This window comes from Lutjanus erythropterus, chromosome 2, assembly GCF_056507025.1.
Source record: "Lutjanus erythropterus isolate fLutEry1 chromosome 2, fLutEry1.hap2, whole genome shotgun sequence".
NCBI lineage: Eukaryota > Metazoa > Chordata > Actinopteri > Lutjaniformes > Lutjanidae > Lutjanus > Lutjanus erythropterus.
In genome coordinates this window covers 29,380,016-29,406,513 of record NC_139318.1, presented here as the reverse complement: position 1 = coordinate 29,406,513, position 26,498 = coordinate 29,380,016, and the positions used below count along the sequence as shown (strand labels likewise).

General features: G+C 42.3%; 8 protein-coding genes across 8 annotated transcripts; all 8 read left to right on the top strand.

Annotated features, from left to right (window-relative positions):
* The first annotated feature begins 7,774 nt into the window (after positions 1-7,774).
* On the top strand, positions 7,775-9,855 carry LOC146331885 (uncharacterized). Its single transcript, XM_084743329.1, has 2 exons — positions 7,775-9,529; positions 9,769-9,855. The coding sequence occupies exons 1-2, from the start codon at positions 7,775-7,777 to the stop codon at positions 9,853-9,855; spliced, it is 1,842 nt and encodes a 613-aa protein (XP_084599455.1).
* Positions 9,856-11,302: 1,447 nt separating this feature from the next.
* LOC146331884 (uncharacterized) lies at positions 11,303-15,144 on the top strand. The gene is made up of 2 exons (XM_084743328.1): positions 11,303-13,504; positions 15,058-15,144. The coding sequence occupies exons 1-2, from the start codon at positions 11,303-11,305 to the stop codon at positions 15,142-15,144; spliced, it is 2,289 nt and encodes a 762-aa protein (XP_084599454.1).
* Positions 15,145-15,151: 7 nt separating this feature from the next.
* On the top strand, positions 15,152-16,212 carry LOC146331883 (uncharacterized). The gene is made up of 2 exons (XM_084743327.1): positions 15,152-16,011; positions 16,173-16,212. The coding sequence occupies exons 1-2, from the start codon at positions 15,152-15,154 to the stop codon at positions 16,210-16,212; spliced, it is 900 nt and encodes a 299-aa protein (XP_084599453.1).
* A 127-nt stretch (positions 16,213-16,339) lies between these two features.
* On the top strand, positions 16,340-18,168 carry LOC146331882 (uncharacterized). The gene is made up of 2 exons (XM_084743325.1): positions 16,340-17,032; positions 18,082-18,168. Exons 1-2 carry the CDS (start codon positions 16,340-16,342, stop codon positions 18,166-18,168), a joined length of 780 nt encoding a protein of 259 aa, XP_084599451.1.
* A 691-nt stretch (positions 18,169-18,859) lies between these two features.
* On the top strand, positions 18,860-19,932 carry LOC146331881 (uncharacterized). The gene is made up of 2 exons (XM_084743313.1): positions 18,860-19,657; positions 19,846-19,932. The coding sequence occupies exons 1-2, from the start codon at positions 18,860-18,862 to the stop codon at positions 19,930-19,932; spliced, it is 885 nt and encodes a 294-aa protein (XP_084599439.1).
* Positions 19,933-20,674: 742 nt separating this feature from the next.
* LOC146331880 (uncharacterized) lies at positions 20,675-22,452 on the top strand. Its single transcript, XM_084743300.1, has 2 exons — positions 20,675-22,324; positions 22,366-22,452. Exons 1-2 carry the CDS (start codon positions 20,675-20,677, stop codon positions 22,450-22,452), a joined length of 1,737 nt encoding a protein of 578 aa, XP_084599426.1.
* Positions 22,453-22,639: 187 nt separating this feature from the next.
* Positions 22,640-23,373, top strand: LOC146331879 (uncharacterized). Its single transcript, XM_084743291.1, has 2 exons — positions 22,640-23,185; positions 23,305-23,373. Exons 1-2 carry the CDS (start codon positions 22,640-22,642, stop codon positions 23,371-23,373), a joined length of 615 nt encoding a protein of 204 aa, XP_084599417.1.
* A 22-nt stretch (positions 23,374-23,395) lies between these two features.
* Positions 23,396-26,232, top strand: LOC146331878 (uncharacterized). The gene is made up of 2 exons (XM_084743278.1): positions 23,396-26,080; positions 26,146-26,232. Exons 1-2 carry the CDS (start codon positions 23,396-23,398, stop codon positions 26,230-26,232), a joined length of 2,772 nt encoding a protein of 923 aa, XP_084599404.1.
* The last annotated feature ends 266 nt before the right edge of the window (positions 26,233-26,498 follow it).

Below are 26,498 nucleotides of genomic sequence, written 5' to 3'. Positions count from 1 at the left end.
TGCCAAAGTGTACAAATGTTTTCGCTCTTTGATATTTTAGAATCTTCAAAGTAGGAGAAGAAGTAGAAGTAAAAATACTTGCAGACAACTCTACGTACGTGCTGTTTTTTGTTGCACCTACTGCAGAGAAAGTACACATAGGCTGCACATTCAGTTTGTTTGGGCTCTGTACTCATAAAAAGCTCAAAGATGAGCTCCAGAGATCACAACAAAGGGACAGTTCTACAGATTTTTCAACAAAGTATGACAAACATTTGTTGAACTGAAATATAATTCATATTTCTATGATTTTTCTTCCATATATAGAAATGGCTGTCTGGTTTGCCCGTCACATGCTTGGCCATGCATGTTTGTTTTATCTTGAATAGGTCAATATTACAAACTGCAAGTGTTTGTGTTAATCAGGTATTGATAAAAAGACTAATTTGAGCCAAGACACACTTAACAACACCCAAAACCTAAAATAGTTATGCTGTTGATATCGAATTTGCTTCCTTTAAGGATGTGGAATAAAGGTCAGCTTGAGTCTTTAACATGTTGGTGTATTTAGTGTTCCCAAATACTGATTTAATTTTTGAAGCAGCAGGGCATCGCTGAAAAATTATGGCCAGCAATTCTACTCAAATTCATATGATCTGATTTGATGATAAAATCTGATGAATTTCAAGACATTATAGATAAAATAAAAATATAAAAAATGTTCCAAATCAATTTAAGGTGTATTTAAAAAAAAAATATTGCAAAATGTATTGCAGTACATAGTGAGCAGGAAATAACCTGTTTTTTTTTTTGTGCGTCAATTGAGAAGTGATTTTATAATCAGCAAACAGAGGTGTGGAGCTTTACCCAAACCTCTTGCGGTTTCAAGATCAAGGGAAATATTTGTGTTTAACTCCGTCACAGCTCAGGTCCTCTTGAGACTGTTTATTAGCCGTCCTCGGCGAATGTTAACAGTCTATTTATAGCATGGCTATTGAATTCATATGGCTATATTGTCAATATGTTACTCAATGTAATGTACCTTAAACAAGAGTCATGTAAACTTCTCTATCACGTCCTGTGATGTCATAGCATGTAAATATTGGATTGAAATAACTATCAACAACAAAGCAAATAAAATACAATTTGGCAGATAAAATATTAACATATTAACAATTTGAATTAAAGTGAAATGTTTAATCTTTAAAAAGTGTACAGAATATCTTGACGTAAGGTGGGAGTAAGTCACGTGTGTGAGTCTCAACAAAGTCCCAAGTTACTCTGGCGAGAATTAAGCCAGTCGAGTCCCTGCTGTAAGACGAGGAAGTCACAAGTCAAGAAATTCTGATGATTCCCCCTAGTTTCAACATTAAAATCAGTTAAAAGACAGTGTGGTCATCATCAAAAGTTACGTTTTATTTTCAACAATAACAAAAACAGTTGCAACCTGCTTACACCTACACCTAATGTAAACATTACTGATATTTAACATTTTGTGGCACCAATAACAAGCTTCCTAAATCTGAATAGTTTAACTAGCTGTATCACATTCACGTCCCTTTCTCTGTGGATTTTGTAGTGATGGATGAAGTTGCATGTTGTGGTTGTGTTGCTGATTTTTCAGCTGCAGACCTTGTGAGCTGCTGTTCTCTTCTTACTACCATCATCAACAACATAATCATTGAATCCAAAATTTTATTATTTTTGGACTGGCCCCTTCTGTGAGAGCTTCCTCGTGCCTTGACCTCCGCTGATCCGCTGCCAGGTTTTACATGCATTGCACTAGAAATCACCCAATCATGTTTCAAAAACAGCACATAACTTCTCAATATCTATAGGAATGAAAATATTTAACTTAATAAACAACACTCCTTTAAAAATCTCTTTTTAAAGAATAAATTCTGAACAGAATTAGAATTTAATATTTTAATGAAATGTAGAGCAGCAACAGTAATGTAATGTCACTATATAAACTCATATCTCTGGTAACAAATCGAAACTGTCAATTAATTCAATCATATTTTAAAAAGGAGATGGTTGCTCTGTAGTCAAAAAAATAAATCATATTCCTGACATCACAATTCTGAGTGAAGTTTACAAAGAATGATGAAGAGTCAGTTAGTCTCAGTCCTTCATCCTGTCCTGTGGGTACAATTGGTAGAGGAGGGACTGCTTTGTCTCAGCCAGCAGTAGGTTTGTAACAATCTGAAAGATTTCAAGATACATGGCAAACAAAGCTAAACATTTAGACCACATACACTAGCTTTCATTTTAGCTTGCTTGTAACAATTCGCTATCAGCTGAGCTGATGGCTCGGCTGATAATAGATGGATGAGAGGCCGCGAACAAATCAGATTGAAATATTGCTTTACACGTGTTTAAGTGTTCGTGTTTGCTGAACAGGTGTATTGATAAAATATTGGCTTTTTACCCACAAAGATTTATTGCACTTACTTACACTAACAAGCATATTTTCAAGTCACCTCACCTGTCTGCACCTGCGGTGTCTCCATGTTTGCGTGTATGTGTGTACTGTATGTGTGTGTGAGTATGGAGGAACTGATGCACAGAGAAAAGAGGAGAGGCTGCAGCGCTATCACGGACTACACCAAAACCTTAAAAAGTACCAATAAAAGGATCGATTACATTGGAGCTTATCAATACTTTTAGTACTGGTTTTTAGTACCCAGCCCCACTCTAGTCTTACTCAAGTCTCAAGTCCAAAATACCAAGTCGAGTTGAGTCTTTTATCAGTCTTAGTCATGCCACTCTCAAGTACTCAAATTTGTGACTTAAGTCTGACTCGAGTTAAATCATGTGACTTGCATCCCCCACTTGTGGTATTTGGTGTGTCCCCCAGTTTGATGACAGAATGCACTTGAGTTGACATAGACTCATTAAGTTTGTGTAAAACCTTATGACCCTCACTATTCCATCACGATTTGACAATTTTGGTTCATACACTGTGCCTGTGACCCTTAGAGTGAATATATTATATGAAAAATGCTGGCAGTTGCATGAAACGTTTATAACTGGTATCAGGATGGTTAATGTAAGACTGGGTAATAAGTTTTTTATTGTCAGAATCACCCACCCAAACCCCACCTCACCCACTCAAGCATGAGTCCTTGTCCACTTTAACGTCACCATGATCTGGACATTTGTAAACATGTACAGGGTGTGAGTGTACTTTCAGTGAACTCAAATCGCTGCAGTACCATGCCACAATACATCAAAAGTTTGCCTAGGGAGGGCACTACATCAGTAGCAGCCTCAGTATACCGGTTGATCAGTGATGACACATCAGCTGATAGAGATAGACCAATGTTTATATGGCCTACAACTGCCAAAGGGATCAAACTTAACTGCCAATTCACAGATCATCAGTAGGGCAGATTGTTGGGAGTTTACTGGATGACTGAAAATCGCAGAACATTTAATTTCTTCTTCATTGTACAGCGTACATGTTCATGGATTGAAAGACAGCAGTTGAAGTATTTCAGCTTTAGCCAATATCTTTTGGATGGTTACCTGAACACACCGCAAAATGAAAAAGTGGATTTTTTGGGGATCTTGTAATTGGAGGAGACTATCCACCATTCTTATAATCCTTACCTTTGTGGTCATTGTACTGATTGCACTCTGTGTGTTCTTTGTACAAAATAGAGGTAAGTCTGTGATTTCTGTAATTATTTTCTGCATAATCAGATGAGCAATACTCAGAATTATTTTGAGTTCAACCCCCTTAACATTGATATTATTTGACAGAATATATATTGCCAATAAGGTTTGACATGACTGATTTTGGTCCTGACAGTCCTTCAAATACATTGCAATTAATGCGGAAAGCACAAATGGAATGACTGCTTCTCAATATTAACTTACATTGTCATATTCACACAATACTTAAAGGTTATTTGTATTTGTATATATTTTTCTTTTTGGAACATTAATGTTCACAGAAAATGTTAATGTTATTTCAGTTGGTTATTTATTACTTATTTTGAGTTCAAGTCTCCTGAGGTAATGCTTTTTTGGATGCATGTTAGGAAGCTTATTACATTTTTATACCTTTATGTTTCTTACAGTTTTCAGGTAGTTTATTTTTTAACAGCCACACATCTTCTCAAGCTTGGTCAGTAATTATTTCAGGGGTGCAACCTAAATTCCATGGAAGCAATAGAGGGATTAATAAATACTTACTGTAGATTTCCTAACATATTCTGTTAATGATTGAAGAAATTGAATAGATGTTAGATATGCATCTGAGATAAGGAAATAGCCTATTCAGTTTTAGGGGAAGTGATTTTCATTAAATATGACTATTGTTTTTATATTAAAATTTACTAGGACCTCACCTCTGCAGTACTGAAGTAAAACAAAGCTAACACTGACAAAAAACTTGATTCAACAGGATCATGTGACTGATAACTTTGCAGACAGAAGATTTTAGGATACAATTGTTCTAAATGAATATTGTTAAACCAAACAACCAAATGGAGAAAAAACACAAAGCGTTCTTGTTAACTTAAATCTTAATTTCCTTAAAGTCCTGCATTTTGCACTGAGGTACAGCCACAAATATAAATATACATATATGAAAGGGAAACCCTCTATATCAGTAAAACATGTCAGTATTTCAATTGTTTCAATAAATTTTTATTTATTAAAGCTGCTTCCAACAGTGCAGCACATAAGAGCAATCTTGGTAAAGAGAAATAATATTACTGGGAATACATGTTACATGTAACTATATGTGTGGTACTAACACAGAAAAATAAGAATGTTAAAAAGAAACTCAGACTGATTCATATAGGCTAATACCGGTCTTACTACCAAGTACAAAGATAATTATAATTTATACAAATTGATTGGAACAGAGTAATTGGCTATTATGAAAAATCCAGAAAAAACATTGTTTATTCTGCTATCAGTGTATGGTGTTACATGTGGTAAACCATGAGTATTAGAGCTGGTATTTCATTTCAGCCAAAACTTAGCCAGAAACATAAGAAATGCATCAATATGGAAAAAGATTTTTACTGGAATGAGCAGCAGGCAGCCGGGTAGGTTGTAACATGTGTTTGTAGGGTGTAGTTGCCATATACAAAAAACACCCAGTAGAGGGCAGCAGACACCAAACAATGGTATGAGAATAAGTAATGTTTTACTGTTTTCAGGCCTGTAACCTTTTCATTTCTGAAGCATAGATGGAGGAAAATTAGGTTTAAATTAAATTAGAAGAGAACAGCCTACTAATTTAAGTAAATAAATCAAATATAATATATTTTAATATAATATTTGAAATATTGATATGTAAGACCTTATGTGAAGGGTTTGTCTCTGGTTTTTACTGCCCTCTGGATATGACATATGACAATTACACACTACAGACACCTCCTGTTGTCTCAAACGATCTGACTGCCTGCCACATATTCCTAGCTTTTTGGTGTATCTTGCTATCTTTTGGGGAAACTTATATCTGAGTGGGTGTCACAGTGTTGCAGTGGTTAACACTGCCACCTCACAGCAAGAAGATCCTGAGTTTGAATCCCCCAGGAGCAGGGCCTTTCCACTCGTCTGAGTGGTTGTGAGTGGTGGTCTGTCTCGATGTGTCAGCCCTGATATATGTATATATTTTTTTATATACATTTTTATATATGTGTGTGTGTGTGTGTATCTGCCTAAAATATTGTCTTTTTTAACAGGACATCAAAATGTAACAGAAGATCAACCTGATGAAACTTGGAAAAAAACATACTTGGCGCAAAATGATGAGGTGAAAAATCAATCAAATTTAAACGTGACAAGAAATGAATTACCAGAGAGTTTGGAAGTAAGATTATTTTATGAGGCAAACCAGGAAAATATGACTCATTCACTAGAATCAAATCAAAGCCTGATAGATGATACAAGAACTTCATTTCATTTGAGTGACAGAGTAACTAGCAATAACTTAGCGGTTACATCAAGTGGGACTACAAGAACTTCCAGCACTGATCATTCCAGCCAGGAAACATCTGTAACAAGTCTAACCTCATCGGCAAAACCACAAACTGCACGTGCTGAGACTGGGACAACCACAACACAAACTGAGTCAACAATGTCAACCTCAGCAGTAACATCAAGTGGGACTACAAGAACTTCCAGCACTGATCATTCCACACCAACTGTCACTTCCACCACAAGTAATGAGGTCTCACCAAGTTCACCCTCTACAGTCCCTCCAACAACCACTCATTTGAGTCAAACATTAATTAGCCAGGAAACATCTACAACAAGTGTGCCCTCATCGACAAAACCAAAAATTACACATACTACGACTGTGACAACGATGGGACAAACTGAGTCAACAATGTCAACCTCAGCAGTAACATCAAGTGGAACTACAAGAACTTCCAGCACTGATCATTCCACACCAACTGTCACTTCCACCACAAGTAACGAGGTCTCACCAAGTTCACCCTCTACAGTCCCTCCAACAACCACTCATTTGAGTCAAACATTATCTAGCCAGGAAACATCTGTAACAAGTGTGCCATCATCGACAAAATCACAAATTACACCTAATAGGACTGTGACAACCACAGGAGAAACTGAGTCAACAATGTCAACATCAGCAGTAACATCACGTGGGACTACAAGAACTTCCAGCACTGATCATTCCACACCAACTGTCACTTCCACCACAAGTAATGAGGTCTCACCAAGTTCACCCTCTACAGTCCCTCCAACAACTACTCATTTGAGTCAAACATTGAGTAGCCAGGAAACATCTGTAACAAGTCTAACCTCATCGACAGTACTACAAACTGCACCTGCTGAGACTGTGACAACCATGGGACAAACTGAGTCAACACAGTCAACCTCAGCAGTAACATCAAGTGGGACCACAAGAATTTCCAGCACTGATCATTCCACACCAACTGTCACTTCCACCACAAGTAATGAGGAGTCACCTGGGTCACCCTCTACACTCCCTCCAACAACTACTCATTTGAGTCAAACATTGAGTAGCCAGGAAACATCTGTAACAAGTATAACCTCATCGACAGTACCACAAACTGCACCTGCTATGACTGTGACAACCACGACAAAAACTGAGTCAATAATTTCAACCTCAGCATTAACATCAAGTGGGACCACAAGAACTTCCAGCACTGATCATTCCACACCAACTGTCACTTCCACCACAAGTAACGAGTTCTCACCAAGTTCACACTCTACAGTCCCAACAGCAACCACTCATTTCAGTCAAACATTAACTAGCCAGGAAACATCTACAACAAGTATGCCCTCATCGACAAAACCACAAACTACATCTACTACAACTGTGACAACCACGGGACAAACTGAGTCAACACCGTCAACCTCAGTAGTTACATCAAGTGGAACTACAATTACTTCCAGCACTGATCATTCCACACCAACTGTCACTTCCACCACAAGTAACGAGTTCTCACCAAGTTCACAGTCTACGGTCCCAACAGCAACCACTCCTTTGAGTCAAACATTAACTAGCCAGGAAACATCTACAACAAGTATGCCCTCGTCGATAAAACCACAAACTACATCTACTACAACTGTGACAACCATGGGACAAACTGAGTCAACACAGTCAACCTCAGTAGTTACATCAAGTGGAACTACAATTACTTCCAGCTCTGATCATTCCACACCAACTGTCACTTCCACCACAAGTAATGAGTTCTCACCAAGTTCACACTCTACGGTCCCAACAGCAACCACTCATTTGAGTCAAACATTAACTAGCCAGGTAATATCTACAATAAGTATGCCCTCATCGATAAAACCACAAATTACACCTTCTACTACTGTGTCAACCACAGGACAAACTGAGTCAACAGTATCAACCTCAGCAGTAACATCAGGTCGGACCACAAAAACTTTCAGCACTGATCATTCCACACCAACTGTCACTTCCACCACAAGTAACGAGGAGTCACCAGGGTCACCCTCCACAGTCCCTCCAACAACTATTCATTTGAGTCAAACACTGAGTAGCCAGGAAACATCTGTAACAAGTCTAACCTCATCGACAGTACCACAAACTGCACCTGCTGAGACTGTGACAACCACGGGACAAAATGAGTCAACACCGTCAACCTCAGTAGTAACATCAAGTGGAACTACAATTACTTCCAGCTCTGATCATTCCACACCAACTGTCAGTCCCACCTCAAATAACGAGTTCTCACCAAGTTCACCCTCTACAGTCCCTCCAACAACCACTCATTTCAGTCAAACATTAACTAGCCAGGAAACATCTACAACAAGTATGCCCTCATCGATAAAACCACAAACTACATCTACTACAACTGTGACAACCACGGGACAAACTGAGTCAACACAGTCAACCTCAGTAGTTACATCAAGTGGAACTACAATTACTTCCAGCACTGATCATTCCACACCAACTGTCACTTCCACCACAAGTAACGAGGTCTCACCAAGTTCACCCTCTACAGTCCCTCCAACAACCACTCCTTTCAGTCAAACATTAACTAGCCAGGAGACATCTACAACAAGTGTGCCATCATCGACAAAACCAAAAATTACACCTACTATGACTGTGACAACCACGGGACAAACTGAGTCAACAATGTCAACCTCAGCAGTAACATCAAGTGGGACTACAAGAACTTCCAGCACTGATCATTCCACACCAACTGTCACTTCCACCACAAGTAACGAGGAGTCACCAGGGTCACCCTCCACAGTCCCTCCAACAACTACTCATTTGAGTCAAACATTGAGTAGCCAGGAAACATCTGTAACAAGTCTAACCTCATCGACAGTACTACAAACTGCACCTGCTGAGACTATGACAACCACGGGACAAACTGAGTCAACACAGTCAACCTCAGCAGTAACATCAAGTGGAACTACAATTACTTCCAGCTCTGATCATTCCACACCAACTGTCAGTCCCACCTCAAATAACGAGTTCTCACCAAGTTCACCCTCTACAGTCCCTCCAACAACCACTCATTTCAGTCAAACATTAACTAGCCAGGAAACATCTACAACAAGTATGCCCTCATCGATAAAACCACAAACTACATCTACTACAACTGTGACAACCACGGGACAAACTGAGTCAACACAGTCAACCTCAGTAGTTACATCAAGTGGAACTACAATTACTTCCAGCACTGATCATTCCACAGCAACTGTCACTTCCACCACAAGTAACGAGGTCTCACCAAGTTCACCCTCTACAGTCCCTCCAACAACCACTCCTTTCAGTCAAACATTAACTAGCCAGGAGACATCTACAACAAGTGTGCCATCATCGACAAAACCAAAAATTACACCTACTATGACTGTGACAACCACGGGACAAACTGAGTCAACAATGTCAACCTCAGCAGTAACATCAAGTGGGACTACAAGAACTTCCAGCACTGATCATTCCACACCAACTGTCACTTCCACCACAAGTAACGAGGAGTCACCAGGGTCACCCTCCACAGTCCCTCCAACAACTACTCATTTGAGTCAAACATTGAGTAGCCAGGAAACATCTGTAACAAGTCTAACCTCATCGACAGTACTACAAACTGCACCTGCTGAGACTATGACAACCACGGGACAAACTGAGTCAACACAGTCAACCTCAGCAGTAACATCAAGTGGAACTACAATTACTTCCAGCTCTGATCATTCCACACCAACTGTCAGTCCCACCTCAAATAACGAGTTCTCACCAAGTTCACCCTCTACAGTCCCTCCAACAACCACTCATTTCAGTCAAACATTAACTAGCCAGGAAACATCTACAACAAGTATGCCCTCATCGATAAAACCACAAACTACATCTACTACAACTGTGACAACCACGGGACAAACTGAGTCAACACAGTCAACCTCAGTAGTTACATCAAGTGGAACTACAATTACTTCCAGCACTGATCATTCCACACCAACTGTCACTTCCACCACAAGTAACGAGTTCTCACCAAGTTCACAGTCTACGGTCCCAACAGCAACCACTCCTTTGAGTCAAACATTAACTAGCCAGGAAACATCTACAACAAGTATGCCCTCGTCGATAAAACCACAAACTACATCTACTACAACTGTGACAACCACGGGACAAACTGAGTCAACACAGTCAACCTCAGTAGTTACATCAAGTGGAACTACAATTACTTCCACCACTGATCATTCCACACCAACTGTCACTTCCACCACAAGTAGCGAGTTCTCACCAAGTTCACAGTCTACGGTCCCAACAGCAACCACTCCTTTGAGTCAAACATTAACTAGCCAGGAAACATCTACAACAAGTATGTCCTCGTCGATAAAACCACAAACTACATCTACTACAACTGTGACAACCATGGGACAAACTGAGTCAACACAGTCAACCTCAGTAGTTACATCAAGTGGGACTACAAGAACTTCCAGCACTGATCATTCCACACCAACTGTCACTTCCACCACAAGTAATGAGTTCTCACCAAGTTCACACTCTACGGTCCCAACAGCAACCACTCATTTGAGTCAAACATTAACTAGCCAGGTAATATCTACAACAAGTATGCCCTCATCGATAAAACCACAAATTACACCTTCTACTACTGTGTCAACCACAGGACAAACTGAGTCAACAGTATCAACCACAGCAGTAACATCAGGTCGGACCACAAAAACTTCCAGCACTGATCATTCCACACCAACTGTCACTTCCACCACAAGTAACGAGGAGTCACCAGGGTCACCCTCCACAGTCCCTCCAACAACTATTCATTTGAGTCAAACACTGAGTAGCCAGGAAACATCTGTAACAAGTCTAACCTCATCGACAGTACCACAAACTACATCTACTACAACTGTTACAACCATGGGACAAACTGAGTCAACACAGTCAACCTCAGTAGTTACATCAAGTGGAACTACAATTACTTCCAGCACTGATCATTCCACACCAACTGTCACTTCCACCACAAGTAACGAGTTCTCACCAAGTTCACAGTCTACGGTCCCAACAGCAACCACTCCTTTGAGTCAAACATTAACTAGCCAGGAAACATCTACAACAAGTATGCCCTCGTCGATAAAACCACAAACTACATCTACTACAACTGTGACAACCATGGGACAAACTGAGTCAACACAGTCAACCTCAGTAGTTACATCAAGTGGAACTACAATTACTTCCAGCACTGATCATTCCACACCAACTGTCACTTCCACCACAAGTAGCGAGTTCTCACCAAGTTCACAGTCTACGGTCCCAACAGCAACCACTCCTTTGAGTCAAACATTAACTAGCCAGGTAATATCTACAACAAGTATGCCCTCATCGATAAAACCACAAATTACACCTTCTACTACTGTGTCAACCACAGGACACACTGAGTCAACAGTATCAACCTCAGCAGTAACATCAGGTCGGACCACAAAAACTTCCAGCACTGATCATTCCACACCAACTGTCACTTCCACCACAAGTAACGAGGAGTCACCAGGGTCACCCTCCACAGTCCCTCCAACAACTATTCATTTGAGTCAAACACTGAGTAGCCAGGAAACATCTGTAACAAGTCTAACCTCATCGACAGTACCACAAACTACATCTACTACAACTGTTACAACCATGGGACAAACTGAGTCAACACAGTCAACCTCAGTAGTTACATCAAGTGGAACTACAATTACTTCCAGCACTGATCATTCCACACCAACTGTCACTTCCACCACAAGTAACGAGTTCTCACCAAGTTCACAGTCTACGGTCCCAACAGCAACCACTCCTTTGAGTCAAACATTAACTAGCCAGGAAACATCTACAACAAGTATGCCCTCGTCGATAAAACCACAAACTACATCTACTACAACTGTGACAACCATGGGACAAACTGAGTCAACACAGTCAACCTCAGTAGTTACATCAAGTGGAACTACAATTACTTCCAGCACTGATCATTCCACACCAACTGTCACTTCCACCACAAGTAGCGAGTTCTCACCAAGTTCACAGTCTACGGTCCCAACAGCAACCACTCCTTTGAGTCAAACATTAACTAGCCAGGTAATATCTACAACAAGTATGCCCTCGATAAAACCACAAATTACACCTTCTACTACTGTGTCAACCACAGGACAAACTGAGTCAACAGTATCAACCTCAGCAGTAACATCAGGTCGGACCACAAAAACTTCCAGCACTGATCACTCCACACCAACTGTCACTTCCACCACAAGTAACGAGGAGTCACCAGGGTCACCCTCCACAGTCCCTCCAACAACTATTCATTTGAGTCAAACACTGAGTAGCCAGGAAACATCTGTAACAAGTCTAACCTCATCGACAGTACCACAAACTACATCTACTACAACTGTTACAACCATGGGACAAACTGAGTCAACACAGTCAACCTCAGTAGTTACATCAAGTGGAACTACAATTACTTCCAGCACTGATCATTCCACACCAACTGTCACTTCCACCACAAGTAACGAGGTCTCACCAAGTTCACCCTCTACAGTCCCTCCAACAACCACTCCTTTCAGTCAAACATTAACTAGCCAGGAGACATCTACAACAAGTGTGCCATCATCGACAAAACCAAAAATTACACCTACTATGATTGTGACAACCACGGGACAAACTGAGTCAACAATGTCAACCTCAGCAGTAACATCAAGTGGAACTACAATTACTTCCAGCTCTGATCATTCCACACCAACTGTCAGTCCCACCTCAAATAACGAGTTCTCACCAAGTTCACCCTCTACAGTCCCTCCAACAACCACTCATTTCAGTCAAACATTAACTAGCCAGGAAACATCTACAACAAGTATGCCCTCATCGATAAAACCACAAACTACATCTACTACAACTGTGACAACCACGGGACAAACTGAGTCAACACAGTCAACCTCAGTAGTTACATCAAGTGGAACTACAATTACTTCCAGCACTGATCATTCCACACCAACTGTCACTTCCACCACAAGTAACGAGTTCTCACCAAGTTCACAGTCTACGGTCCCAACAGCAACCACTCCTTTGAGTCAAACATTAACTAGCCAGGAAACATCTACAACAAGTATGCCCTCGTCGATAAAACCACAAACTACATCTACTACAACTGTGACAACCACGGGACAAACTGAGTCAACACAGTCAACCTCAGTAGTTACATCAAGTGGAACTACAATTACTTCCAGCACTGATCATTCCACACCAACTGTCACTTCCACCACAAGTAGCGACTTCTCACCAAGTTCACAGTCTACGGTCCCAACAGCAACCACTCCTTTGCGTCAAACATTAACTAGCCAGGAAACATCTACAACAAGTATGCCCTCGTCGATAAAACCACAAACTACATCTACTACAACTGTGACAACCATGGGACAAACTGAGTCAACACAGTCAACCTCAGTAGTTACATCAAGTGGGACTACAAGAACTTCCAGCACTGATCATTCCACACCAACTGTCACTTCCACCACAAGTAATGAGTTCTCACCAAGTTCACACTCTACGGTCCCAACAGCAACCACTCATTTGAGTCAAACATTAACTAGCCAGGTAATATCTACAACAAGTATGCCCTCATCGATAAAACCACAAATTACACCTTCTACTACTGTGTCAACCACAGGACAAACTGAGTCAACAGTATCAACCTCAGCAGTAACATCAGGTCGGACCACAAAAACTTCCAGCACTGATCATTCCACACCAACTGTCACTTCCACCACAAGTAACGAGGAGTCACCAGGGTCACCCTCCACAGTCCCTCCAACAACTATTCATTTGAGTCAAACACTGAGTAGCCAGGAAACATCTGTAACAAGTCTAACCTCATCGACAGTACCACAAACTACATCTACTACAACTGTTACAACCATGGGACAAACTGAGTCAACACAGTCAACCTCAGTAGTTACATCAAGTGGAACTACAATTACTTCCAGCACTGATCATTCCACACCAACTGTCACTTCCACCACAAGTAACGAGTTCTCACCAAGTTCACAGTCTACGGTCCCAACAGCAACCACTCCTTTGAGTCAAACATTAACTAGCCAGGAAACATCTACAACAAGTATGCCCTCGTCGATAAAACCACAAACTACATCTACTACAACTGTGACAACCATGGGACAAACTGAGTCAACACAGTCAACCTCAGTAGTTACATCAAGTGGAACTACAATTACTTCCAGCACTGATCATTCCACACCAACTGTCACTTCCACCACAAGTAGCGAGTTCTCACCAAGTTCACAGTCTACGGTCCCAACAGCAACCACTCCTTTGAGTCAAACATTAACTAGCCAGGTAATATCTACAACAAGTATGCCCTCATCGATAAAACCACAAATTACACCTTCTACTACTGTGTCAACCACAGGACAAACTGAGTCAACAGTATCAACCTCAGCAGTAACATCAGGTCGGACCACAAAAACTTCCAGCACTGATCATTCCACACCAACTGTCACTTCCACCACAAGTAACGAGGAGTCACCAGGGTCACCCTCCACAGTCCCTCCAACAACTATTCATTTGAGTCAAACACTGAGTAGCCAGGAAACATCTGTAACAAGTCTAACTTCATCGACAGTACTACAAACTGCACCTGCTGAGACTGTGACAACCACGACAAAAACTGAGTCAACACAGTCAACCTCAGCAGTTACATCAAGTGGAACTAAAAGAACTTCCAGCACTGATCATTTCACACCAACTGTCACTTCCACCTCAAATAACGAGCTCTCACCAAGTTCACATTCTACAGTCCCAACAGCAACCACTCATTTGAGTCAAACATTATCTAGCCAGGAAACATCTACTACAAGTGTGCCCTTATCGACAAAACCACAAACTACATCTACTGCAACTGTGACAACCACGGGACAAACTGAGTCAACACAGTCAACCTCAGTAGTTACATCAAGTGGAACTAAAAGAACTTCCAGCACTGATCATTCCACACAAACTGTCACTTCCACCACAAGTAACGAGGTCTCACCAAGTTCACCCTCTACAGTCCCTCCAACAACCACTCATTTGAGTCAAACATTAACTAGCCAGGAAACATCTACAACAAGTGTGCCCTCATCGACAAAACCAAAAATTACACCTACTACGACTGTGACAAGGACAGGACAAACTGAGTCAACAATGTCAACCTCAGCAGTAACATCAAGTGGGACTACAAGAACTTCCAGCACCGATCATTCCACACCAACTGTCACTTCCACCACAAGTAACGAGGAGTCACCAGGGTCACCCTCCACAGTCCCTCCAACAACTATTCATTTGAGTCAAACACTGAGTAGCCAGGAAACATCTGTAACAAGTCTAACCTCATCGACAGTACTACAAACTGCACCTGCTGAGACTGTGACAACCACAGGACAAACTGAGTCAACACAGTCAACCTCAGCAGTAACATCAAGTGGAACTACAATTACTTCCAGCTCTGATCATTCCACACCAACTGTCAGTCCCACCTCAAATAACGAGTTCTCACCAAGTTCACCCTCTACAGTCCCTCCAACAACCACTCATTTCAGTCAAACATTAACTAGCCAGGAAACATCTACAACAAGTATGCCCTCATCGATAAAACCACAAACTACATCTACTACAACTGTGACAACCACGGGACAAACAGAGTCAACACAGTCAACCTCAGTAGTTACATCAAGTGGAACTACAATTACTTCCAGCACTGATCATTCCACACCAACTGTCACTTCCACCACAAGTAGCGAGTTCTCACCAAGTTCACAGTCTACGGTCCCAACAGCAACCACTCCTTTGAGTCAAACATTAACTAGCCAGGAAATATCTACATCAAGTATGCCCTCGTCGATAAAACCACAAACTACATCTACTACGACTGTGACAACCACGGGACAAACTGAGTCAACAATGTCAACCTCAGCAGTAACATCAAGTGGGACTACAAGAATTTCCAGCACTGATCATTCCACACCAACTGTCACTTCCACCACAAGTAACGAGGAGTCACTAGGGTCACCCTCCACAGTCCCTCCAACAACCATTCATTTTAGTCAAACATTGAGTAGCCAAGAAACATCTGTAACAAGTCTAACCTCATCGACAGTACCACAAACTGCACCTGCTGAGACTGTGACAACCACGACACAAACTGAGTCAACAATGTCAACCTCAGCAGTAACAACAAGTGGGACTACAAGAATTTCGAGCACTGATCATTCCACACCAACTGTCACTTCCACCACAAGTAGTGAGTTCTCACCAAGTTCACACTCTACGGTCCCAACAGCAACCACTCATTTGAGTCAAACATTAACTAGCCAGGTAATATCTACAACAAGTATGCCCTCATCGATAAAACCACAAATTACACCTTCTACTACTGTGTCAACCACAGGACAAACTGAGTCAACAGTATCAACCTCAGCAGTAACATCAGGTCAGACCACAAAAACTTCCAGCACTGATCATTCCACACCAACTGTCACTTCCACCACAAGTAACGAGGAGTCACCAGGGTCACCCTCCACAGTCCCTCCAACAACTACTCATTTGAGTCAAACATTGAGTAGCCAGGAAACATCTGTAACAAGTCTAACTTCATCGACAGTACTACAAACTGCACCTGCTGAGACTGTGACAACCACGGGACAAACTGAGTCAACACAGTCAACCTCAGCAGTAACATCAAGTGGAACTACAATTACTTCCAGCTCTGATCATTCCACACCAACTGTCAGTCCCACCTCAAATAACGAGTTCTCACCAAGTTCACCCTCTACAGTCCCTCCAACAACCACTCATTTCAGTCAAACATTAACTAGCCAGGAAACATCTACAACAAGTATGCCCTCATCGATAAAACCACAAACTACATCTACTACAACTGTGACAACCACGGGACAAACTGAGTCAACACAGTCAACCTCAGTAGTTACATCAAGTGGAACTACAATTACTTCCAGCACTGATCATTCCACACCAACTGTCACTTCCACCACAAGTAACGAGTTCTCACCAAGTTCACAGTCTACGGTCCCAACAGCAACCACTCCTTTGAGTCAAACATTAACTAGCCAGGAAACATCTACAACAAGTATGCCCTCGTCGATAAAACCACAAACTACATCTACTACAACTGTGACAACCACGGGACAAACTGAGTCAACACAGTCAACCTCAGTAGTTACATCAAGTGGAACTACAATTACTTCCAGCACTGATCATTCCACACCAACTGTCACTTCCACCACAAGTAGCGAGTTCTCACCAAGTTCACAGTCTACGGTCCCAACAGCAACCACTCCTTTGAGTCAAACATTAACTAGCCAGGAAACATCTACAACAAGTATGCCCTCGTCGATAAAACCACAAACTACATCTACTACAACTGTGACAACCATGGGACAAACTGAGTCAACACAGTCAACCTCAGTAGTTACATCAAGTGGGACTACAAGAACTTCCAGCACTGATCATTCCACACCAACTGTCACTTCCACCACAAGTAATGAGTTCTCACCAAGTTCACACTCTACGGTCCCAACAGCAACCACTCATTTGAGTCAAACATTAACTAGCCAGGTAATATCTACAACAAGTATGCCCTCATCGATAAAACCACAAATTACACCTTCTACTACTGTGTCATCAACAGGACAAACTGAGTCAACAGTATCAACCTCAGCAGTAACATCAGGTCGGACCACAAAAACTTCCAGCACTGATCATTCCACACCAACTGTCACTTCCACCACAAGTAACGAGGAGTCACCAGGGTCACCCTCCACAGTCCCTCCAACAACTATTCATTTGAGTCAAACACTGAGTAGCCAGGAAACATCTGTAACAAGTCTAACCTCATCGACAGTACCACAAACTACATCTACTACAACTGTTACAACCATGGGACAAACTGAGTCAACACAGTCAACCTCAGTAGTTACATCAAGTGGAACTACAATTACTTCCAGCACTGATCATTCCACACCAACTGTCACTTCCACCACAAGTAACGAGGTCTCACCAAGTTCACCCTCTACAGTCCCTCCAACAACCACTCCTTTCAGTCAAACATTAACTAGCCAGGAGACATCTACAACAAGTGTGCCATCATCGACAAAACCAAAAATTACACCTACTATGACTGTGACAACCACGGGACAAACTGAGTCAACAATGTCAACCTCAGCAGTAACATCAAGGGGGACTACAAGAACTTCCAGCACTGATCATTCCACACCAACTGTCACTTCCACCACAAGTAACGAGGAGTCACCAGGGTCACCCTCCACAGTCCCTCCAACAACTACTCATTTGAGTCAAACATTGAGTAGCCAGGAAACATCTGTAACAAGTCTAACCTCATCGACAGTACCACAAACTACATCTACTACAACTGTTACAACCATGGGACAAACTGAGTCAACACAGTCAACCTCAGTAGTTACATCAAGTGGAACTACAATTACTTCCAGCACTGATCATTCCACACCAACTGTCACTTCCACCACAAGTAACGAGTTCTCACCAAGTTCACAGTCTACGGTCCCAACAGCAACCACTCCTTTGAGTCAAACATTAACTAGCCAGGAAACATCTACAACAAGTATGCCCTCGTCGATAAAACCACAAACTACATCTACTACAACTGTGACAACCATGGGACAAACTGAGTCAACACAGTCAACCTCAGTAGTTACATCAAGTGGAACTACAATTACTTCCAGCACTGATCATTCCACACCAACTGTCACTTCCACCACAAGTAGCGAGTTCTCACCAAGTTCACAGTCTACGGTCCCAACAGCAACCACTCCTTTGAGTCAAACATTAACTAGCCAGGTAATATCTACAACAAGTATGCCCTCATCGATAAAACCACAAATTACACCTTCTACTACTGTGTCAACCACAGGACAAACTGAGTCAACAGTATCAACCTCAGCAGTAACATCAGGTCGGACCACAAAAACTTCCAGCACTGATCACTCCACACCAACTGTCACTTCCACCACAAGTAACGAGGAGTCACCAGGGTCACCCTCCACAGTCCCTCCAACAACTATTCATTTGAGTCAAACACTGAGTAGCCAGGAAACATCTGTAACAAGTCTAACCTCATCGACAGTACCACAAACTACATCTACTACAACTGTTACAACCATGGGACAAACTGAGTCAACACAGTCAACCTCAGTAGTTACATCAAGTGGAACTACAATTACTTCCAGCACTGATCATTCCACACCAACTGTCACTTCCACCACAAGTAACGAGGTCTCACCAAGTTCACCCTCTACAGTCCCTCCAACAACCACTCCTTTCAGTCAAACATTAACTAGCCAGGAGACATCTACAACAAGTGTGCCATCATCGACAAAACCAAAAATTACACCTACTATGATTGTGACAACCACGGGACAAACTGAGTCAACAATGTCAACCTCAGCAGTAACATCAAGTGGAACTACAATTACTTCCAGCTCTGATCATTCCACACCAACTGTCAGTCCCACCTCAAATAACGAGTTCTCACCAAGTTCACCCTCTACAGTCCCTCCAACAACCACTCATTTCAGTCAAACATTAACTAGCCAGGAAACATCTACAACAAGTATGCCCTCATCGATAAAACCACAAACTACATCTACTACAACTGTGACAACCACGGGACAAACTGAGTCAACACAGTCAACCTCAGTAGTTACATCAAGTGGAACTACAATTACTTCCAGCACTGATCATTCCACACCAACTGTCACTTCCACCACAAGTAACGAGTTCTCACCAAGTTCACAGTCTACGGTCCCAACAGCAACCACTCCTTTGAGTCAAACATTAACTAGCCAGGAAACATCTACAACAAGTATGCCCTCGTCGATAAAACCACAAACTACATCTACTACAACTGTGACAACCACGGGACAAACTGAGTCAACACAGTCAACCTCAGTAGTTACATCAAGTGGAACTACAATTACTTCCAGCACTGATCATTCCACACCAACTGTCACTTCCACCACAAGTAGCGACTTCTCACCAAGTTCACAGTCTACGGTCCCAACAGCAACCACTCCTTTGAGTCAAACATTAACTAGCCAGGAAACATCTACAACAAGTATGCCCTCGTCGATAAAACCACAAACTACATCTACTACAACTGTGACAACCATGGGACAAACTGAGTCAACACAGTCAACCTCAGTAGTTACATCAAGTGGGACTACAAGAACTTCCAGCACTGATCATTCCACACCAACTGTCACTTCCACCACAAGTAATGAGTTCTCACCAAGTTCACACTCTACGGTCCCAACAGCAACCACTCATTTGAGTCAAACATTAACTAGCCAGGTAATATCTACAACAAGTATGCCCTCATCGATAAAACCACAAATTACACCTTCTACTACTGTGTCAACCACAGGACAAACTGAGTCAACAGTATCAACCTCAGCAGTAACATCAGGTCGGACCACAAAAACTTCCAGCACTGATCATTCCACACCAACTGTCACTTCCACCACAAGTAACGAGGAGTCACCAGGGTCACCCTCCACAGTCCCTCCAACAACTATTCATTTGAGTCAAACACTGAGTAGCCAGGAAACATCTGTAACAAGTCTAACCTCATCGACAGTACCACAAACTACATCTACTACAACTGTTACAACCATGGGACAAACTGAGTCAACACAGTCAACCTCAGTAGTTACATCAAGTGGAACTACAATTACTTCCAGCACTGATCATTCCACACCAACTGTCACTTCCACCACAAGTAACGAGTTCTCACCAAGTTCACAGTCTACGGTCCCAACAGCAACCACTCCTTTGAGTCAAACATTAACTAGCCAGGAAACATCTACAACAAGTATGCCCTCGTCGATAAAACCACAAACTACATCTACTACAACTGTGACAACCATGGGACAAACTGAGTCAACACAGTCAACCTCAGTAGTTACATCAAGTGGAACTACAATTACTTCCAGCACTGATCATTCCACACCAACTGTCACTTCCACCACAAGTAGCGAGTTCTCACCAAGTTCACAGTCTACGGTCCCAACAGCAACCACTCCTTTGAGTCAAACATTAACTAGCCAGGTAATATCTACAACAAGTATGCCCTCATCGATAAAACCACAAATTACACCTTCTACTACTGTGTCAACCACAGGACAAACTGAGTCAACAGTATCAACCTCAGCAGTAACATCAGGTCGGACCACAAAAACTTCCAGCACTGATCACTCCACACCAACTGTCACTTCCACCACAAGTAACGAGGAGTCACCAGGGTCACCCTCCACAGTCCCTCCAACAACTATTCATTTGAGTCAAACACTGAGTAGCCAGGAAACATCTGTAACAAGTCTAACCTCATCGACAGTACCACAAACTACATCTACTACAACTGTTACAACCATGGGACAAACTGAGTCAACACAGTCAACCTCAGTAGTTACATCAAGTGGAACTACAATTACTTCCAGCACTGATCATTCCACACCAACTGTCACTTCCACCACAAGTAACGAGGTCTCACCAAGTTCACCCTCTACAGTCCCTCCAACAACCACTCCTTTCAGTCAAACATTAACTAGCCAGGAGACATCTACAACAAGTGTGCCATCATCGACAAAACCAAAAATTACACCTACTATGATTGTGACAACCACGGGACAAACTGAGTCAACAATGTCAACCTCAGCAGTAACATCAAGTGGAACTACAATTACTTCCAGCTCTGATCATTCCACACCAACTGTCAGTCCCACCTCAAATAACGAGTTCTCACCAAGTTCACCCTCTACAGTCCCTCCAACAACCACTCATTTCAGTCAAACATTAACTAGCCAGGAAACATCTACAACAAGTATGCCCTCATCGATAAAACCACAAACTACATCTACTACAACTGTGACAACCACGGGACAAACTGAGTCAACACAGTCAACCTCAGTAGTTACATCAAGTGGAACTACAATTACTTCCAGCACTGATCATTCCACACCAACTGTCACTTCCACCACAAGTAACGAGTTCTCACCAAGTTCACAGTCTACGGTCCCAACAGCAACCACTCCTTTGAGTCAAACATTAACTAGCCAGGAAACATCTACAACAAGTATGCCCTCGTCGATAAAACCACAAACTACATCTACTACAACTGTGACAACCACGGGACAAACTGAGTCAACACAGTCAACCTCAGTAGTTACATCAAGTGGAACTACAATTACTTCCAGCACTGATCATTCCACACCAACTGTCACTTCCACCACAAGTAGCGACTTCTCACCAAGTTCACAGTCTACGGTCCCAACAGCAACCACTCCTTTGAGTCAAACATTAACTAGCCAGGAAACATCTACAACAAGTATGCCCTCGTCGATAAAACCACAAACTACATCTACTACAACTGTGACAACCATGGGACAAACTGAGTCAACACAGTCAACCTCAGTAGTTACATCAAGTGGGACTACAAGAACTTCCAGCACTGATCATTCCACACCAACTGTCACTTCCACCACAAGTAATGAGTTCTCACCAAGTTCACACTCTACGGTCCCAACAGCAACCACTCATTTGAGTCAAACATTAACTAGCCAGGTAATATCTACAACAAGTATGCCCTCATCGATAAAACCACAAATTACACCTTCTACTACTGTGTCAACCACAGGACAAACTGAGTCAACAGTATCAACCTCAGCAGTAACATCAGGTCGGACCACAAAAACTTCCAGCACTGATCATTCCACACCAACTGTCACTTCCACCACAAGTAACGAGGAGTCACCAGGGTCACCCTCCACAGTCCCTCCAACAACTATTCATTTGAGTCAAACACTGAGTAGCCAGGAAACATCTGTAACAAGTCTAACCTCATCGACAGTACCACAAACTACATCTACTACAACTGTTACAACCATGGGACAAACTGAGTCAACACAGTCAACCTCAGTAGTTACATCAAGTGGAACTACAATTACTTCCAGCACTGATCATTCCACACCAACTGTCACTTCCACCACAAGTAACGAGTTCTCACCAAGTTCACAGTCTACGGTCCCAACAGCAACCACTCCTTTGAGTCAAACATTAACTAGCCAGGAAACATCTACAACAAGTATGCCCTCGTCGATAAAACCACAAACTACATCTACTACAACTGTGACAACCATGGGACAAACTGAGTCAACACAGTCAACCTCAGTAGTTACATCAAGTGGAACTACAATTACTTCCAGCACTGATCATTCCACACCAACTGTCACTTCCACCACAAGTAGCGAGTTCTCACCAAGTTCACAGTCTACGGTCCCAACAGCAACCACTCCTTTGAGTCAAACATTAACTAGCCAGGTAATATCTACAACAAGTATGCCCTCATCGATAAAACCACAAATTACACCTTCTACTACTGTGTCAACCACAGGACAAACTGAGTCAACAGTATCAACCTCAGCAGTAACATCAGGTCGGACCACAAAAACTTCCAGCACTGATCACTCCACACCAACTGTCACTTCCACCACAAGTAACGAGGAGTCACCAGGGTCACCCTCCACAGTCCCTCCAACAACTATTCATTTGAGTCAAACACTGAGTAGCCAGGAAACATCTGTAACAAGTCTAACCTCATCGACAGTACCACAAACTACATCTACTACAACTGTTACAACCATGGGACAAACTGAGTCAACACAGTCAACCTCAGTAGTTACATCAAGTGGAACTACAATTACTTCCAGCACTGATCATTCCACACCAACTGTCACTTCCACCACAAGTAACGAGGTCTCACCAAGTTCACCCTCTACAGTCCCTCCAACAACCACTCCTTTCAGTCAAACATTAACTAGCCAGGAGACATCTACAACAAGTGTGCCATCATCGACAAAACCAAAAATTACACCTACTATGATTGTGACAACCACGGGACAAACTGAGTCAACAATGTCAACCTCAGCAGTAACATCAAGTGGAACTACAATTACTTCCAGCTCTGATCATTCCACACCAACTGTCAGTCCCACCTCAAATAACGAGTTCTCACCAAGTTCACCCTCTACAGTCCCTCCAACAACCACTCATTTCAGTCAAACATTAACTAGCCAGGAAACATCTACAACAAGTATGCCCTCATCGATAAAACCACAAACTACATCTACTACAACTGTGACAACCACGGGACAAACTGAGTCAACACAGTCAACCTCAGTAGTTACATCAAGTGGAACTACAATTACTTCCAGCACTGATCATTCCACACCAACTGTCACTTCCACCACAAGTAACGAGTTCTCACCAAGTTCACAGTCTACGGTCCCAACAGCAACCACTCCTTTGAGTCAAACATTAACTAGCCAGGAAACATCTACAACAAGTATGCCCTCGTCGATAAAACCACAAACTACATCTACTACAACTGTGACAACCACGGGACAAACTGAGTCAACACAGTCAACCTCAGTAGTTACATCAAGTGGAACTACAATTACTTCCAGCACTGATCATTCCACACCAACTGTCACTTCCACCACAAGTAGCGACTTCTCACCAAGTTCACAGTCTACGGTCCCAACAGCAACCACTCCTTTGCGTCAAACATTAACTAGCCAGGAAACATCTACAACAAGTATGCCCTCGTCGATAAAACCACAAACTACATCTACTACAACTGTGACAACCATGGGACAAACTGAGTCAACACAGTCAACCTCAGTAGTTACATCAAGTGGGACTACAAGAACTTCCAGCACTGATCATTCCACACCAACTGTCACTTCCACCACAAGTAATGAGTTCTCACCAAGTTCACACTCTACGGTCCCAACAGCAACCACTCATTTGAGTCAAACATTAACTAGCCAGGTAATATCTACAACAAGTATGCCCTCATCGATAAAACCACAAATTACACCTTCTACTACTGTGTCAACCACAGGACAAACTGAGTCAACAGTATCAACCTCAGCAGTAACATCAGGTCGGACCACAAAAACTTCCAGCACTGATCATTCCACACCAACTGTCACTTCCACCACAAGTAACGAGGAGTCACCAGGGTCACCCTCCACAGTCCCTCCAACAACTATTCATTTGAGTCAAACACTGAGTAGCCAGGAAACATCTGTAACAAGTCTAACCTCATCGACAGTACCACAAACTACATCTACTACAACTGTTACAACCATGGGACAAACTGAGTCAACACAGTCAACCTCAGTAGTTACATCAAGTGGAACTACAATTACTTCCAGCACTGATCATTCCACACCAACTGTCACTTCCACCACAAGTAACGAGTTCTCACCAAGTTCACAGTCTACGGTCCCAACAGCAACCACTCCTTTGAGTCAAACATTAACTAGCCAGGAAACATCTACAACAAGTATGCCCTCGTCGATAAAACCACAAACTACATCTACTACAACTGTGACAACCATGGGACAAACTGAGTCAACACAGTCAACCTCAGTAGTTACATCAAGTGGAACTACAATTACTTCCAGCACTGATCATTCCACACCAACTGTCACTTCCACCACAAGTAGCGAGTTCTCACCAAGTTCACAGTCTACGGTCCCAACAGCAACCACTCCTTTGAGTCAAACATTAACTAGCCAGGTAATATCTACAACAAGTATGCCCTCATCGATAAAACCACAAATTACACCTTCTACTACTGTGTCAACCACAGGACAAACTGAGTCAACAGTATCAACCTCAGCAGTAACATCAGGTCGGACCACAAAAACTTCCAGCACTGATCATTCCACACCAACTGTCACTTCCACCACAAGTAACGAGGAGTCACCAGGGTCACCCTCCACAGTCCCTCCAACAACTATTCATTTGAGTCAAACACTGAGTAGCCAGGAAACATCTGTAACAAGTCTAACCTCATCGACAGTACCACAAACTACATCTACTACAACTGTTACAACCATGGGACAAACTGAGTCAACACAGTCAACCTCAGTAGTTACATCAAGTGGAACTACAATTACTTCCAGCACTGATCATTCCACACCAACTGTCACTTCCACCACAAGTAACGAGGTCTCACCAAGTTCACCCTCTACAGTCCCTCCAACAACCACTCCTTTCAGTCAAACATTAACTAGCCAGGAGACATCTACAACAAGTGTGCCATCATCGACAAAACCAAAAATTACACCTACTATGACTGTGACAACCACGGGACAAACTGAGTCAACAATGTCAACCTCAGCAGTAACATCAAGGGGGACTACAAGTACTTCCAGCACCGATCATTCCACACCAACTGTCACTTCCACCACAAGTAACGAGGAGTCACCAGGGTCACCCTCCACAGTCCCTCCAACAACTACTCATTTGAGTCAAACACTGAGTAGCCAGGAAACATCTGTAACAAGTCTAACCTCATCGACAGTACTACAAACTGCACCTGCTGAGACTGTGACAACCACAGGACAAACTGAGTCAACACAGTCAA